The following is an 18,763-nucleotide window of genomic DNA, read 5'->3' as shown; positions in this document are numbered from 1 at the left end:
TTCAAAGGCAGTACCCATAGCAAGATATGTGTAGCAAATGATTGGTGTAGAATGTGAAATACTCTCTATCCTAAATGCTGAGCAATCATTTGATAATTGGTTGGAAGGTCAAGAATAGAGTTTTAATTATTCTAAATAAAACTATGGCTTATTTGAGTTGTGTTACCACCATTCTACTTAAGAGAAATTGTCAGAGTTTTCCTGTTTGTACACCCTTGAAGGAAGCAGGTGATGGCTCAAGTACTTGATTCCTTATCACCCATGTGGGTGACCCAGACTGAGTTCTGGGCTCCTAGCTTCAGCTTGGCCCCACTCCTACTGTTGTTGGGAATTAGGAAATGAACCAGCAGATGGACGATCTCTGTTGCTCTCTGTCTGTTTGCTTTTCAAATCAAAAAAGTTAATGGGAAAGTATATGGTTCTTTTGCCTTAGACATGAATATACAGTTATTTTGCGTATGGTTTATAAAGTCCCATCCTGTACATATATGAAAGTTGCATAAATCACAAATGATGTGACTGAATTTTATGAGGAAAATGATATTAAATAATAAACCTACACTAGCTTTATGTCTTAAAGGAGCTTAAAATTTGACACCTTTGCTACATAAGCTTTTTTAGTTTTTTATGAAATATGCAGGTTATTAAATGATTTAAAAGGTCAGGATGTTATATCATTTTGTCTTTAAAATAATGACCAAACATACTAATGTCAGGAATCACATTGAAAAGCAATTTGAAGAATATTTTGAAAATATTTCTAACAATGACTCAAAGTAAAAAGTGTGAGAGTAGTATGAAAGCATTCGGATACTAAGTAATGTTATATATTATTCTGTTTCTTAGTGAAGCTCACTTGTAATAAACCAACAGCAAAAGACACGTGAGGCACAGCATCTTAGAATATATCTAAATCTAACAAAAGAAAAGACCAAGATATAGATGTACATACTCAGTAATACTGCTAATTTTCCTGTCATCTTCCAAATATTATGCTTATCAGAAACTACATATTGATTTAAAAATTATTTCTATCTATGAAAAAAAACAGTTGGAAATTACAGCCATTTCTGAGAACATTCTGAACTAATAATCCCTGAAATAACAAAGAAAATCTGATGATGGTTCATGCTGGTTATTAGACCTGTGTGCTGTAGAAATCTGAACATACTGTCATGGATTTCCAAGAAAAAACACCCCAAATGAAAACAAAGACAAGGTGATGATAATTCTAATGAGAAGCATTCTAGGACGACTTTAAGGACTTCTGTGGAGAGTAAAGGTGAAGAAGGTCAGTCCCGCAAGACTACATGGAAGAAAACTGATTTGGGCACAAAATCATCAGTACATTATTTATGATATATGCATAGATGGGGACTTGAGAATCTCTTATCAATAGGATATTACCATTTTAAATGGTTCCCATTTGAAAATTGTAATCACTGCCAACAGTCTCATTTGGTATAGTTTTTAGACCTCCTTAAAGCTATCATTTAAATGCCATGATTCCTTTCCAATAAACCTTCCTAGGAAATTCTGATGCACTGGAAACCTATTGAAAATATTTTTGAAGACGTATTAATTAACATTTATAGCAGCTTACAAGTTATCTCATCAAGAATAACTTCTGGTATTTCTGATTATTTCTTCTAACTTGAACTTCTCAAAGCCTTTAATTTGCCCTCCCCTCCAGATTATTCCTATCCATTTCATTGTTCAGAAAAAGATGTAAAAGCTTTGGATATTTCCATTCTTTTGAGAGATAAAATTTAAAATTTTCTCCAGTGTAAAATGCTTGCATTACTTAAGTTTCTCTGGTTTGTTTCAGTATTAGTAGAACAGAAATTACCACCTCTTGGCTTTTCCTGATTCACGCTTGGGCTTTGCCTTCTAAGTTCTGCCAGCATATTTCTTGAGAAGACTAAGACTACCCGCTCCTGTCTGCCACAAGTTCCACCACAGACAGTCTTTAAAGAACACAAAATTTAAGAAGCAATGAACAGCGTGTGATCCTATTCCTTTAACATGAGTGACTCAGGAATCTACTGGCCCAGGAGCTGTTAGTGATTTAGCTGTATTTGATTCTAATTTCCTGCACTTTACAGAAGAAAAAGAGTATTAGAGTTACTAACCTCTCAACAGGTGAAGCTTGCAGGTGGTTCACTGCAACTGAGAGCACAAGTAGAACTATTGGCAGCTTCAGGATGCACATCGCTCATCTAATTCTCTGAAAAGAATACTGCACACTGAAATCAGGACATTTCATGTAGTTCCAACTGATGCAATTTTAAATTAGAGCCCAGTAAAATAAGTCTTTTGAAAGCATAACTTATAAGACCTTTATTGATATTAAGGGGTTATAGCAATATAGGTCTTATAAATTATATCAGTATAGTCCCTTGATATTGTTGAAACAATTTTACAATTATTTTCAAAATTTCTGCTTACTCTGTTCCCTTTTCTATAAACAATCTGGAATATTGATATATAATACATTAGCTCTTTACTTTTACTTTGAAATATACCATATATTTAACAGCAGGTCTGCTTTTCCCTAAATAAGTAATACTTTCCCCCAAACAGGACAATTTTTACCTTTTAATCTAGTAATATCAGAAAGTGACTTTGATAGTCAGAAAGCTTCATGGAAACAAGGTCAAGCTTGAATCCCAAGCTTTGCTGCTGACTTGCTAACCAGTGCTCCAGCTCTTAAATACCCTTCACACCTTTCTCAGCTCTGACATCAGGCAGCTCACAGAGACCTCATTAATTTCCATCCCCATAGACAGAAAGTGCCTCATTGACAGCAGAAACAGATGGACCACTATCACCGTAACACATTAGTAAATATTAACACAGCAGATACAGCTTGTCTTTCTGCAGCTCAGGGCGTCATACCCAGCACAAATTTGAATTTGCTATCTTTGTAAAATAGGAGTGAGTCTTCAAGAATCAAGCCTCTGTGATAGCAAGACATTAATAAAAAGAAGTGATTAAGAGTAGCAACTGATGGGCTGATGTAGGAAGAATGAAGCCAGAGACGTGGAGTGGTGTGCTGTTGGTCACGCCAAGTGGCTGTTCCCTTGGGGTGTTGCCAAATATCAGTCTCAAGCAGGAGTTGCTCAAGAAAATGTTAATGACTTGTGAGAAGTAAAGGAGACAGTCGGGAGGTATGAACCCCCAGAGAAACCACCTTCTGCAGGAGCAGGTTGCCGGGGGCTTCTATAGAAAGGGTTAGAAGAGTGTCCAGGATGTAGAAAAGGGGAGGTGGCTGACCCTTTCAAGTGACACACGTCTTCACACGGTGTTTAAAATGCTGACTCAGATGTCTCTGGTTTGCTGTGATCTGGCCCCCTGCTTCCCTGTACAATGTTTTAAGGTCAGCTTTCCTAGGAGTAAACTGGTCAGATCCTGTGTCCCTGTGCTTGTACCTGCCTCTGCCTAAATCCTACACTTGGGCTTACAGGTGTAACTGAATACAAATGACCCTGATGACTTAATGCTATGGACATTTAAGAAACAGATTGAACTAGAAGGCATATAAAAATGATGTAAGTGAGAAAACAAAATACATTCACAGTGAAATATGAAGGGATTAGCTGCTTAAAACAATAATTTTATATAAAAAATTAGTTTATCAGCATTTAAACAGAGATGTGAGAGGAGGAGCGTGGTGGGGCAAGAGGCACGGAGTCTCCACACAGACCCTGGGAGTCGGGTGAAATCAGGCCAGAGGCGAGCAGCCCACAGACACGTTTATTTCAGTTGGTACAGCACCATAAATAGCCAGGGCAGCCAATCTGGTCAAGGGGCAGTCTATGCTCTAACCAATCACAGCCTGTTGCCAGGCAGGCTCTATTGTCATGTGGTTTCTGAAGCCATCCAATCACAGCCTGTTGCCAGGCAGTTTCTGTTGCCAGCGGCCATCTTGGCATCTCATTCCACCACAGAGATGCATCACTATACATAGCCAAGCAGCTTTGGATGACTTTCCATTAATCATTATGTGGAAATACTTCAATTATTTTGAAGAAATAGATTTTTCTTTCAGCTTCATGAAGAAGTTATGAAAGGCTCCGATCATAACAGCACTCTCCAGTTTGCCTTTTAAAGTCATCTGTTGTTTTTAACTCTTTCCATTTTTTTTAACATTTCTAAATTATATCTAAGGTCCTAACAACTTGATGTAATGTACAGCGAATAAAAGAATTTCCAACTGTCCAAGAAAATATGCATAACTTTGTAGTACAAAAGAGATGGGCATTCTCAAACAAAAAAATTAGATTCATTGATTTCATAGACTTCTTTAAAGCTGAGTGACACAATTTTTGGGTAGAGATTTCAGAGAAAAGAAACAAACTTGTTCCCAATCCTTGATCTAATTATCTGACGATGCTACAGTTTTCACATTTCTGTGACAATTACTGAGATTCCAAAGAAAATGATAACAAAAACAAAGGGCTTGAAAAGATACTGGTTTCCTGTAAGATGATAATGCATTTTTCAAATTGTATACAGTGTTTTAGAAAAGATACAGGGACCCAGAGATATTAAATCTTATCCAACTGCAAACATTGAGTCAGTGTTGAATTACAGACCGAAGCTCAATTTTTCTGATTCTTTGTTGAGTGTTTATCTAGACCAAAATACTTGCTTCTAATCTACATATTTATTTCACTCAGTTTTCATGTCCTTTTTTGTTAAGGGTGCCAAACGTAATATTCCAAAATGGATTCCCCTTCGCTCCCTGAAAAATTAATGCCAAAAAGAAAACGTTCTTCTTAAGAAAGGTGAGGTAGTTCTGGTATTTTTTAAGAACAACTATGTCAGGCACAGTGATTTTAATTGATATGTGATGCCTCACTTCATCGGCACACATCTAAGGGGTGCATCATTCGCCCAATTTACAGTTGATGAGATCAAGATTCAGACAATATGACGAACTTCCTCAGGGCTACACAGCTCCACTGGGGCAAGGTGAAATTCAAATTCTCACTTGGCCATCTCAGAATATTTCTTTGGTAAAAAGAAAAAAAAAAGATCTCTGTTCCCATACACTGAATTGCCAATTGCACTCTCTGGGCTGTTATGTGTTATTGTAACCCCTGGATGATCTTGTTTTGACAAGAAAATGGCCTTCAGTTGTCCTTACAGAGTTTATCGCAAGGTTGATATCTATCCCCATCTCTCATCTTCCCATACCAGTGAAAGTGAAAGCTGGTCCACAGATTCCATTCTCTACCTGGCAACCCCATCACCATCTCCTAGGCTGCTTCTTACAAGAAAACATCACTGTTACTCATCTTTGAATACTCCCTACCCTTGTTAGTCCACCTGTTTGAAGGCGCTGACTGCTTTGGCATCAGCTGGGAGTTTGCTGGAAATGCAAAATCTCAGGCTGCACCTCAGATCCACTGAATCAAAATCTGCACTAAACAAAAAAGCACTAAACAAAAATTCTTCTGGGCTGAGTGTTTGGACTCACGGTTAAGATACAGGTTTAGATGCCCATGTCCCACACTGCAAAGCGTGGGTTCAAATCCCTTCTCTTGCTCCTAACTCCAGCTTCCCACTAATGCAAGCATTGGGAGGCAGCAGCGATGGCCCAAGTTACTGAGTTTGCACCACTCACATGGGATTGAATTCCTGGCTCCTGACTTCAGCTGGGCCAAGGTCTTCACAGGCATTTGGGGAGTCAATCAGCAAGTGAGAACTTAACTCTAAAAATAAAAATAAAAAGTACTTCTCAGGTTACTGAATACACACTAAGCTTGCAAAAAAAGTGCCTGGCAATACATTCTGTGGCTTTAAGTGCTTGAGTAAGAATCTGCTGCTCGGAAGAGGGCACCTTAGCAGGAAGCTAGATCAGAAGTGGAGGTAGCCTCTCTCTCTCTCTCTGTAATGCTACCTTTTGAAATAAATAAATCTTTTGAAGTTTTTAGGTACTTCCACATATGGTTAATTTGTATTGTATATCTAGTAACTTCAACATTTGATTTTCCTTGGAAACGTAATCTGTATTTTGTTCCTGATAACTCTCAGTTGTAGTGATTTGATTTGCATTTATTAGGTCATACGTCTTTTTAAGTTTTGAACACTTTGTATCAATTTTGTTATAAATCGACAGTTCTAATTGCACATATTTAATTGTAATGAGGTTGAAAGTGACATTGTAATTGATGAATGCAATGACGAAAAATAGTTAAACCAAAATAATGAACATGTCCATCATCTCGAATATGTAACACTTTGTTGTGGTGGGAATATTTGAAAATTTACTCTCTTTGTAATTCTAAAATCCACAGTACATTCTTGTGAACTATATTTACCATGCTGGAAGCAGAAAAATATAGTGGTTCTGCAACAGATCTCAAAAGAAAAGCCATATGTCTCCTGTTTGAGTTTGTAAACCCTATGACCACCTTCCGCCCATTTCCCTACTCCCCGGTCTCTAACCACCATTCTGCCCCCTGCTTCTGTGACTCTGACTGTTTTAGATCCACAGTACATTCTTGTGAACTATATTTACCATGCTGGAGGCAGAGAAAGATAGTGGCTGTGCAACGGATCTCAAAAGAAAAGCCATATTTCTCCTGTCTGAGTTTGCGAACCCTATGACCACATCCCCCTATTTCCCTACTCCCCGGCCTCTGTAACCACCCTTCTGCTCTCTGCTTCTGTGAGTCCAGTTGTTTCAGATTCCACACATAAGCAAGGACACACTGTTTGTCTACCTGTACCTGGCTTATTTCACTGCCTTCCTAGGTTCTCCAGTTCCATCTATGTTGGCACAAATGACAGAATTTCCTTCTTTTTAAGTGCAAACTAACATGTTAATATGTGTGTGTGTGTACCACATTTTCTTTATCAGTCTAAATCCTATCTTCTTATACTTGATCCGAGAGAATCCTAAAGGTCCCTGTTGGGGATGCTGTCCTGGATAGGATTTGGTTGCTTCTGCTGCTCTCCGGAACTTTCCAACATCTGGAATCACTTTTGCTCCATGGAGGGTGTGTGTGTGCATTTTAGGGTAATCTAAGAAATTTGCATTAGCTTCCTAACCTTCACAGAGACCCGAAGCTGAGGCCCCCGGGATCCTAGGGACTCTATCAGTACTTGTTCCCCGTGGCCTCCCTTCACTTACTGTTTGCACTCTTCGTCCAGGTTCCAGTTCACTGCTTCCCCCACAATGCGATTTCCTTCCTTTCTTGTGAGCGTAGCTACAAACGGATGTTTGTATTAGTTTATGCAGGTCCTAGTTGACTTTTAGTGGGCGAATCTTAGTATAAAGACATATTGCAGCCGGCGCCGCAGCTCACTAGGCTAATCCTCTGCCTTGCAGCGCCGGCACACCGGGTTCTAGTCCCGGTCAGGGCACCGGATTCTGTCCCCGTTGCCCCTCTTCCAGTCCAGCTCTCTGCTGTGGCCAGGGAGTGCAGTGGAGGATGGCCCAAGTGCTTGGGCCCTGCACCCCATGGGAGACCAGGAGAAGTACCTGGCTCCTGCCATCGGATCAGCGCGGTGCACCGGCCACGGCGCGCCGGCCGCGGTGGCCATTGGAGGGTGAACCAACAGCAAAAGGAAGACCTGTCTCTCTCTCTCTCTCTCTCACTGTCCACTCTGTCAAAAAAAAAAAAAAAAGACATATTGCAGGAAACAGAGGAGTGTCTGCATGTTGTGGAGTCTTTTGAACTATATAGCCGAATTACCCACTAGAAGCAGTGTAATAATCTATACTTCTCTTGAATTGTATTAGTGGGTAACTGAAAAAAAAAAAAAAACCCAGGGATCACATGATAAAACATGTGATAAACATGTTTTAAAACATGTTTATAATATAAACACATGATAAAACAGTATCTTCTTGTTAACACTTCTTTTTTAACAATATTTTACTAATTTTTTGAGATATTATATAATTTTCTAGTATTTATTTATTTATTTGAAAGGCAGAGTTACAGAGGGGCAGAGGCAGAGAAAGAGAGTGGTCTTCTATCCACTTTTCACTTCCCCAGATGGCTGCAATGGTCGGAGCTGAGCTGATCCAAAGCTAGGAGCCAGGAGCTTCTTCTGGGTCTCCTGCACATGCAGGGGCCTAAGGACTTGGGCCATCTTCCACTGCTTTCCCAGGCCATAGCAGAGAGCTGGACTGGAAGTGGAGCAGCCAAGACTCAAACTGGCACCCATATGGGATGCTAGCACTGCAGGCAGTGGCCTTATCCACTACACCACAGTACCAGCCCTGAGATATTATATTTTTAATTTACATTATAGTCAAAGACTTAAAGGCTTTACAACATATAGGGTTCAATAAATAAGAAGCAAAAAGATAATAGTCAAGCAGGAAAATAGGCAAGAGCTATAAACAATAATCAAATGAAAAAATATTCAGCTCCATTCATATAAATTTTAAAATATTCAAAACTCATTAAAATGATAGTAGTATATAATTCCTATCAATGTGTTTGACAAAGATTTAAGACAGTTTGTGTTTACTTACTTCTTTGAGTACTAGTGAAGCTTAAAATTTTAAAGCTTAAAATTTTAAATTTAGACATTTATGCATGTTTTTTAGTCACTTGGAAATATGGATCTGGATAACAGGATAGGTCTGGCCAGGAAAAGAGCTTTGAAGGAAACCGTTGAACATGAAATTATACAAGCCACAGAGAACACGCGCCACTAGAATATCCTAGAATAGGGGATATCTTGGAAAAGAAGAGAATTCTTCAGTCACCTGAGGAACAGGTATTAGGAAGAGATAAGGATACTTGGGGCCAGGGCTGTGGCTCCGTGGGTTGAGCTGCGGCATGCAGTGTTGGCATCCCATATGGGTGTCAGTTCAAGTCCTGGCTGCTCCACTTCCAATCCAGCTCTCTGCTGATGTGCCTGGGAGGTCAGCTAAGATAGCCCAGATCCTTGGGCCCCTGCCACCCATATGGGAGACCCAGAGGAAGTTTCTGGGCTCCTGGCTTCCTCCAGGCCCAGCCCTGGTCATTGCAGGCATCTGGGGAGTGGGCCAGCTGATGAAAGATCTCTTTCTCTCTCTGTCTCCCCTTCTCTCTCTCTGTGATTCTGCCTTTCAAGTAAATAAATAAATCTTTAAAAATAGGTAATAAAAAGAGATAAGAATACTCAAAAATGATTTGGGAGAGATAAAAGTAGTGCCAGAAATTAAATGAAGAGAAAGTTTCAAGAGGGAAAGGTTGATGTGAGTGTTACATGATGCATATAAATTACACAGATGAAGACTAGAATATAGAAATAAAAGTTTACTGATTGACTATCACTAGGATGCAGAGTTCTGGATAAATCTAGAAACACAAACAATAGGATTGAATGAGTCCTGAACAGTTGCTAATGTAGATCGAAGGATCTTAACATATTTGAGAGTCCTTATGAGACTATGGTGGAAGAAATAGACTATTTTTTCTGGAACATACTCACATGCACATACAATCTAAATTGTAAATACAGTATTTAGATATTTTGATTTCCAATGACAACTATCTGTATAAGATTTTTTTTTCTCTTGTTAGCACATCAAAGAGGTTTCACTATAAAGGGAAATAGGAAGAAATACTGATACTTTTAGGAGAGGTTAGTAACAGGTTAAGATAACATTTTAAAAGTACCTGGCACTCACTACAGATATGTTGAATAGATGTTTGTTGATTTCTCAGGAGTCAGAAGGAAGGAGAATTTGACAAGACAAGGGAGGGAGGAAAGATAATTGTTGGCAAAGCACCATGTGTCTAATGGAGAGACTGATCTTGTAGGAAGGAGAGAAGGAGACAGCAGAAATGCTCATTTATTCAGCATCTGCTTAGCGCCAGTCATTGTGGTGGAATATTTTTTGTGCAATATCCCACTGAAGCATCAAAGAATCCTGTGATAGGAACTAATAACTTCTGCACAGGCACATTTGAGTATTTAGAGAAATCAGGTAACTTTTCCAAAGTCATGTGAGAAAGTGGCAGGCCCCTCAAATAGTCATTTCTCTGGTTATAAATGCAAAGATGCAAAGTTACAAATCTGCTATTAGATCTATTTTATGGATAGGATTTTTAAGTGGTAATGTGAGTAGTCAAGAGAACTCTGATTAGTGTTGATTGTTTAAACAGATACTTAATAATTTAAGAGGAATGTCCTGTGAGTATGTTCAGCACTTCTCACGGAAGGAATGTATGATTAAAGTTGAAATCTAGCTATTTTATAATCACTGTTAAAATGTTTAATAATTTATGCAAAAGATTCCTTTAAGATGGAAAGGTTTTGAAAGCATATTGATTGGTTGACAAAAATAAAGACTAACAAAGAGCATGTCTTTTAATGGGTTTCTGCATAAATAGATTGAATAAATTTGTTGCTTTTGCCTGCAAATTAAAAAGCCAACACCTATGTATTCTGGATAAATATTTTGCATTTCAGAGATCCAGAGTAACAAAATTTTGTCCATAATCCACAGATGATAGGCAAAGAGGCGTTCTCATATAAGCTACCTATTAAAATTCTTGATTGACAGCTAATATATTCAGACACACCCACACATAGCTGAAGCAGGAACTGCAATAAGGAAGCTGAAATAAAATACTCTGTTTGGGGATTCTGTTACTCAGATGACCTTATTGTAATCAGGTGGAGGGAAAGAAATATGATAATGATCTGGTTACTGCAAAAATATAATGGAATTAATTGGGGGTTTCATTGACACTATGCAACTGGAATTGCCAGACCAAATCACCCTAATCTTGGCACTCTGTCCACTTGCAGCTATTAGCCCTGGCCCCAGTCATTCCCTGTGCCTCTCCAGAGATCAGTTCAGTTTGAGGGATGTACGTCTGCACGGACATGCTCGGTGCAATTCGATTCTGAGGTTGTGATTAAGGGATTGATGGAATCAAAGGCCTGATAGTTTGCCCATGAACATGACTCTCTGCAGGCATCTTGAGCCCTTCTCAATCTTTCCTTCAGATCTTGTCCCAAGAGTGTGTTCAGGATGTAAATGGCACCCCTCTTGTGAAACCCAGGAGAAAACCTAACCATGGCATACTTCATGTGCTTTTTTTAAAATAAACCATTTATCCCCAAGCTCTTAAAAATTTTGGTCATATTTATAAATACTGTAAAGCCAGCATCGTGGTGCAGCAGGTTAAGCGGCCACTTGCTATGCTGCCATCTCCGATGAGCGTGTTGGTTTGAGCCTCCGCTGCTCTCCTTTTCTTTCAGCTTCCTGTTAATGCTGCTCAAACAGCAGCAGGTGGCCTAAGGACAAAGGTCCCTGCCGCTCCTATGGGACACCAAGATGGAGTTCTGGGCTCCTGGCTTTGGCTTGGCTCAGCCCTTACTGTTCCAGCCATTTGGGGAGTAAATCTGTGGATGCGAGATTCTCTTTCTCTCACTCCTATTCTCTCTCTCCCTCTCATCTCTCTGTCTCTGCCTTACAAATAAATAAATGAATAAATAGAATATTTAAAGAAAAACAAACAAATGAGAGACACCAAATATATGATGCTCCTAGAATAATTTTTTTTTTTGACAGGCAGAGTGGACAGTGAGAGAGAGAGACAGAGAGAAAGGTCTTCCTTTGCTGTTGGTGCACCCTCCAATGGCCACTGCGGCCAGCGCGCTGCAGCCGGCGCACTGCGCTGATCCAAAGGCAGGAGCCAGGTGCTTCTCCTGGTCTCCCATGGGGTGCAGGGCCCAAACACTTGGGCCATCCTCCACTGCACTCCCTGGCCACAGCAGAGAGCTGGCCTGGAAGAGGGGCAACCGGGACAGAATCCAGCGCCCCGACCGGGACTAGAACCCGGTGTGCCGGCGCCGCAAGGCGGAGGATTAGCCTATTGAGCCGTGGCACTGGCCTGCCTGGAATAATTTTATCTCTTCTGAACTGGATGAAATTTTCTTCAATGGGCCAGGCAGGAGCCCAGGAATTCATTGCAGATGGACTCCAGGTCACACTTGAGAAACTGCACAAATAAACATGACTGCTGGCTTTTTATCCCCAGCTCACCCTGAACTTGTGACCATGATTTATCTCTCTCATTACAGAGCACATTTGTCCTACAGTTGTCTGCATTTCTTATCTCTTGGATTCTAAGCTGTGTGACAGTGACGGCTACTAATTGTTAACTTATTATTTACACAAAGCCTTTTAGCATAGTGCCCTGGACACATTCAGGCATCATGACAGTTAAGAGCAAGGGCTTTAGAACCTGACAAATTGGGTTGCAATACATACTGTGTGGCTTTGAGCAAATTAATGTCTTCAAATCTGTAATTCTTCATTTATAACACTGAATAACAATGGTTATCCTGCATAGTTCAATGCTAATTAAATGACAAGGCATCTAAAGCACTTCACACAGTGCCTGGAACATCATAAACTTTCCACATATTGGCAGCAATTTTTAAAAAGATTTACTTATTTTCAAAGTCAGAGTTATGGAGAGAGAGAGAGGGACAGACAGAAAAATAGAGAGAGAAAGAAAGAGATCTTCCATTTGCTAGTTCACTTCCTAGGTGGCTGCAGTGGCCAGCACTGGGCCAGGCTGAAGCCAGGAAATAGGGGCTTCATCCTGGTCTCCCATGTGGATTCCAGGGGCCCAAACACCTCTGCTGCTTTTCCCAGGCCATTAGCAGGGTGCTGGATGGAAAGTGGAGCAGCTGGGACATGAAGTGGCACCTGTATGTGATGCCAGCCTCTTTGGTAGCAATTTTATGAGGAAAAAATTTAAATTATCAAATACATGCTCTTTTAAAAAAATCTATGTAAGCAAGATTATTAAGACAAATACCAAAATAATGTCAACTCCCAGAGATAACTGAAATAAGCATTTTGATTAGGATCCCCATGGACAGTTTTTAAAAACAATTTTTAAAACTTTGAGAGAGAGAGAGAGAGAGAAAAGGGTTCCTGCAAGCTGGTTCATTCCTCAAATGCCTGCAATGACTGGGGCTGGGACAGGACAAAGCTGGGAGCCGCCAAATCAATCCGGTTTCTGCAGGTGGGTGGCAGGAACACAAGTACTCGAGTCATTTCTGCTGCTTTCCAGGTCTGCCTTTGCAGAAAGCTAGTGTCATATAAATTTAAAGAACTGTCACAGTGTTTATACTGTTTTCATAATATGCTTTTTGTTTTTAAAGAACAAACCATGAATTCTTCTCATGTCAGTAATAAGCTTTACTTTGTAATCTTAAACCACCACATTTTGTTTTTATGGTATATGTATAAAATAAATGATCCCGTACTCTTTGACATTTAGTTTTGTCTTTTTTTATGTTTCTAAAACAAAGCTGCATATTTGTATTTTTGTAAATTTTTGCCTACTTTTATTCTTGTGTTTTCTTTAGAATTGCTGTTGTAGGCCAGACTTTATACATTTTTTATAGATTTTGATACTTTCTACTAAATTGCCGCTGAAATGTTATACATTTATTCTTTCATCATCAGTGAGTGAAAGATCTTTGTCAGTGTTGAGTATCATAATAAAGAAACCTTAGACATTTTGCTAAATGAATACTGGCAGCTCATTTGCAACTTAAAAATCCGTTCTCAAGTCACCAAATAATAATAGTATTTAATATTTTTTTGTTTGACAGGCAGAGTTAGTGAGAGAGAGAGACAGAGAGAAAGGTCTTCCTTCCATTGGTTCACCCGGCAAATGGCTGCCACAGCCACCGGCGCACTGTGCTGATCTGAAGCCAGGAGCCAGGTGCTTCCTCCTGGTCTCCCATGCGGGTGCAGGGCCCAAGCACTTGGGCCATCCTCCACTGCCTTCCCAGGCCACAGCAGAGAGCTGGACTGGAAGAGGAGCAATCAGGTCAGAACCGGCGCCCCAACTGGGACTAGAACCCAGAGTACCGGTGCCGTACGTGGAGGATTAGCCTAGTGAGCTGCTGCACCGGCCAATAGTATTTAATATTGATTAGTATTATTAATGCATGTCCCAGGCACTGCATTAGCTAATGGTGGGAAGAAGGAAGGTGATTCAGAGGTGAGCAAGACAGATAAGGTTTCCACTTTTTTGGACTTAACATCTAAGTCTAACAAGCTTAAAGGTGTGAAGTAGGCAGCCCTTCAAGCTACATGTCAAGTGGAGTTTCAGTGTTGGCCAGGGTCTTAGATTGGGCCTGATGACCTGACTCTAACAGGCAAGCTGATGTTCGCCAAAGTGGGAGGGGAGGGCAGAGCAGGCAAGCACAGAAGGAAGAGCTTCTCAGACTGGCTCCTGCCAAGGAACTGAAGAGAACACAATATGGTCAGCACATCTTGAGACTAAGACTTTAAGGATCACAGTTTTCACTTTAAAATTAAGAAAAAAATACTTCGAAAGACAGAGAAACATAAAGATGGCAATGAGGGGAGAGAGAGAGGGAGGGAGATCGTCCATCCACTGATTTACTCCCCAAATGCCAACAACAGCTGGGCCTGGGCCAGGCAGAAACCAAGAATCAGTAGTTCAATCCAGGTCTCCTACATGGGTGGCCAGGAACCAACTATTTGAGCTATCGCTGCTGCCCTTCAAGGCCTGCATTAGCTGGAATTGAACCCGGGTGCTCTGACAGAGGATGTGGCCATCCAAACCAGGCCCAAGCCTGCCTCTGTGATACGTGATTTAGCAAGTTTCCTTTAAACCCGTTTCACTTTGAACAATTCATTTTGTTTCCAATTCAAGTTACCAAAAGAGTGCTAACTTCTCTGTCTCTTCAAATATGCTTCATCTTACAAATGAAACAGTTGTTACAATGCTATATATATATATATATATATAAGTACTGTTTTTTTCCCTGTAGCTTGAAATACATCTGAACTTAGGATCAATCATGTTACTAAGAGTGGCTCCAAGGAGTAAGGGAAATGTTCTACCTTATGTAGGTGGATTTATATTGGCAATGACCATAAAATACAAATGCACCTGCTTTTAATGGCACTATGGCTTGTGGCTGGCTTGCCAGCTCATCTTGTTTCTGAATGAAGTACATGGAAAATGTTTCATAGTGGAGTAGAGCAGAGTGCCTCCGTTCTATCTTGGCAATTTCAACATACGCAATTTCTGATGGTGTTGGAGATCAGGTTACACAGCAGATCCAATTCCAGTGAAAGAGAAGTTGTTTTGGAATCTATAACTGGGCTCTTGTCACTGCTGGGAAGGTGGTTATAAGCATGGCTTTTGTTGAAGCTTGATATCAGATAGTCATTGTTCCATGTGTTTTTTTTTCTTTTGAGTTCATATCTTGTCAACACAGAGTCAAATAGTTGGTAATTATGGTTTGACTTGAACTGCATCCATTACCCCTGTGCTTGGCAACAAAGTCTGATTACTCTTTAACATGACTCTCTTGCCACAATTCTATGGAAGCAGGTGAATTCTTTAAAATTGTGGCACTGAAACCCAATTGTGGAATAGCCTATTTGCTAAATGTACTACTATACTCTAAAGATGGCTTTAAGGATTACTCTGCCTGAGTATAGGAGGAATCATTACAAAGTTTGTGGAAAATAGAATTAAAAGATAAAAATAAAAAGTATTTTTTCAACCTAAGCTTCATCAAGTTCAACACATTTTTATAAGTAATGATACCAGTCATGTAGCCCATCCCTAAAGAAGTGCAGGTCCTGGGGATTTGACTACGTAGATGTGGTCTTTAGCATATTCTTCACTGAAGAAAAATGGGTACCCTGAGTTTTTTACAATCAAGAAACAAAAAGAAGGCAGAAAGAGTTGAATGAGGACTGTAATATGGCTAATGATTTCCTGCTAAAACTCACAGAAACTTTTCACAAAGTATCAATGATTTTACCATTTTTCTACCTAAATTTCACCACAATTGCTTTAATCCATGTTTCTCTGGTAGGACTCTTTTTTTAAAAAATTATTTTATTTTATTTTTGACGGGCAGAGTTAGACAGGGAGAGAGAGAGACAGAGAGAAAGGTCTTCCTTCCATTGGTTCACCCGGCAAATGGCTGTTATGGCCAGCGCGCTGCGCCGATCCGAAGCCAGAAGCCAGGTGCTTCCTCCTGGTCTCCCATGCGGGTGCAGGGCCCAAGCACTTGGGGCCATCCTCCACTGCACTCCCTGGCCACAGCAGAGAGCTGGACTGGAAGAAGAGAAACGGGGACAGAAACCGGCGCCCCAACTGGGACTAGAACCTGGGGCGCCGGTGCCGCAGGCGGAGGATTAGCCTAGTGAGCCGTGGAGCTGGCCATGGTAGGGCTCTTTTTAAATTCATGTCTTATTCTTAGTGTCTCAAACTAGATCTTGTTCAGACATTTTATAACAAGTTAGTATAAGTTTGATGCAAAAAAATGAAAACCCATATGATTTTTTTTTCATAATATGCTTTTTCTTTCTTTCTTTCTTTCTTTTTTATTTGAGAGATAGAGTAAGATAGTGAGGGGGAGAGACAGAGAGAAAGGTCTTCCTTCCATTGGTTCACCCTCCAAATGGCCGTTACGGCCGGAGCTACGCTGATCCGAAGCCAGGAACCAAGTAGTTCTTTCTGGTTTCCCACACGAGTGCAGGTGCCCAAGCACTTGGGCCATCCTCCACTGCCCTCCCGGGCCACAGCAGAGAGCTGGACTGGAAGAGGAGCAACCGGGACTAGAACCTGGTGCCCATATGGGATGCCAGTGCCGCAGGCGGAGGATTAATCAAGTGAGCCATGACACTAGCCCTCATAATATGCTTTCTCCATAAATTTTTGGAGACTCCTTGCATTAAATGATTCTATGATTTTCTATATTTATATTTTGTTGATATCAAATGAACATGAGTATTTGCTCCTTGAAAATACTTAAGAACTGATTGAAGAACATATTATATATGTTTATAATATCTTACTGGAATTTAGTTTGTGTTAATGAATATATTCTGGAATATATTAAAATATAATCATTTCATTCATTTTAACAAAATAGTCATAAAAAAACAATCAGCCTAGGACTCGTGTTTTAACAAACTGAACATTATTTCAAATATATTTTAAAAATAACATGGTATCAAATATTATTTAATATAATACAATAAAATAATATACAAAGTTTCAGTAAATTCTCAAATTTGGCAAATTTTCCAACTGGCAAATTGATGTTGTGACTGGCTTCAGGCTTAACTGTATTATCAACTTGTATATTTAAAAAAGCAAAATTTGTAATAGTCTTCAAGACTTGGAATAGAAAGACACATTTTAATCTTCTTGCTTTCATTAAGCCTTGCCTACTGAGTTTCTATGATAATGCAGCAAAAATTGATTGAAAATAAACTATATTTTTGACATGATTTCTATTAAACCATTCCTACAAATTGGTAGTAATTTTGAATTTTTCAGTATTAGCTATTTACCTAAGGTTAATGTGCAGTTATTATTATCTGTGCTCAAATGTGAAAAAGATGTTTTGCCTCTCTATGCAAATAAATCCCTCACTCTTGTTCTGATTCTAACATTTTAGAATAATCTGGAACATTCTACCTGTAGACTCCTGTTTATTTCATAAGCATTGATTCACAGATTTATCATAATTTATTTTTCTTCCTGCCAGGAGATATTGGATTGTGCTGCTTTCATATACATTTAAGCCTTTTGTGAGTTTCAGGTAAATAATAAGTTGAAGTTGCACTGTGAAAATTCCCAAGTATTAGAAAATTCTCCAATTTTATTTAGCAAAACAAAACAGAAAAGCAAAGCAGATCAAAATCAATATAAAGATTCAATTATCTGAAGATTGAAAATTCATTTGCTTCTCAAAATGAGTTTTCGTATCATTCAAGTGTTTTGTGATAAAGGAAGGTATCATTTTCTCCATTTCCTATGTAGTTTCTATGAATAGACACCTCTTGGGTTTATGAATTCAGAGCAGGAAAATTTCTCTGCATATGTAAGGTAGGAATTTTGAAAATAAAAAACCTTTGTTTTGACACTGACTTGACCATGAAAAGCTGGAAGCTGTATTGTTGTTATTGATGACATAAGGTCTAGAATTTACTCACATTTGAATTCAGTGTAGAGAAGAACTCACTTCTGGGGCTGGCTCTGTGGTACAGTAGGTTGAGCCTCCACCTTGGTGCTGGCATACCATGTGGCCGCCAGTTCAAATCCGGCTGCTCTATTTCTGAGCCAGCTCCCTGCTGATGGCCTAGGAGGCAGCAGAAGATGGCCAAGTGTTTGCACCCCTGCACCCATGTGGGGGACCCAGAGGAAGCTCCTGCCTCCTGGTTTCAGGTCGGCCCAGCTTTCGTTGTTGTGGCCATTTGGGGAGTGAACCAGTGGATGGAAGATCTCTCGGTCTCTGTCTCTCCCTTTCTCTTCTGTAACTGTGCCTTTCAAATAAAATAAATAAACCTTAAAAAAAAAAAAAAAACCTTCAGTCTAAATCTGATACCTCAAACTGCCACCTTTTCTTTCTTTCTTTTTTTTTTTTTCCCTAAGGATTTATTTATTTATCTGAAAGTCAGAGTAGAGAGAGAGAGACACACACAGAGACAGGGGGAGAGCTTCTATGCCAAGGTTCACTCCCCAGTTGGCTGCAACAGCCAGGGTTGGAACAGGCTGAAGCCAGAGCCAGGAGCTTAATCTGGATCTCCAACATGGGTGCCTAACTACTTGGGCCACCTTCTGCTGCTTTCCTCAAGCCATTAACAGGGAGCTAGACTGGAAGTGGAGCTGCCAGCACTGGAACCAGAGCCCCTGTGAGATGCCGGTGTCCCACTCAGCAGTGTTCCCTACTATGCTACAAGGCAGACCCCCTACCTTTTTGT

The 18,763-nt window shown here is 40.0% G+C and overlaps 2 protein-coding genes across 11 annotated transcripts in view; one reads left to right on the top strand and one right to left on the bottom strand.

Annotated features, from left to right (window-relative positions):
• Positions 1–18,763, top strand: part of SLCO1A2 (solute carrier organic anion transporter family member 1A2) — a 98,381-nt gene that overhangs the window by 17,197 nt on the left and 62,421 nt on the right. The window lies entirely within an intron of this gene.
• Positions 1–18,763, bottom strand: part of IAPP (islet amyloid polypeptide) — a 38,274-nt gene that overhangs the window by 1,828 nt on the left and 17,683 nt on the right. Inside the window, exons 3-4 of one of the 2 annotated variants that reach the window (XM_089303923.1) lie at positions 5,633–5,720; positions 2,133–2,227 (exon numbers count right to left, since the gene is read on the bottom strand). In XM_089303923.1, coding sequence (XP_089160049.1) covers positions 2,133–2,212 — 80 coding nt within the window. In that variant the 5' untranslated portion in view covers positions 2,213–2,227; positions 5,633–5,720. The other variant, XM_089303924.1, reaches the window with a different exon arrangement.

The sequence above is a fragment of the Oryctolagus cuniculus genome, chromosome 9 (assembly GCF_051225735.1).
Source record: "Oryctolagus cuniculus isolate XC-2025 breed Fujian yellow rabbit chromosome 9, ASM5122573v1, whole genome shotgun sequence".
In the NCBI taxonomy this organism is placed as follows: Eukaryota; Metazoa; Chordata; class Mammalia; order Lagomorpha; family Leporidae; genus Oryctolagus; species Oryctolagus cuniculus.
Note: the sequence above shows the minus strand (reverse complement) of the source record. Positions and strands in the feature narration are given on the sequence as shown.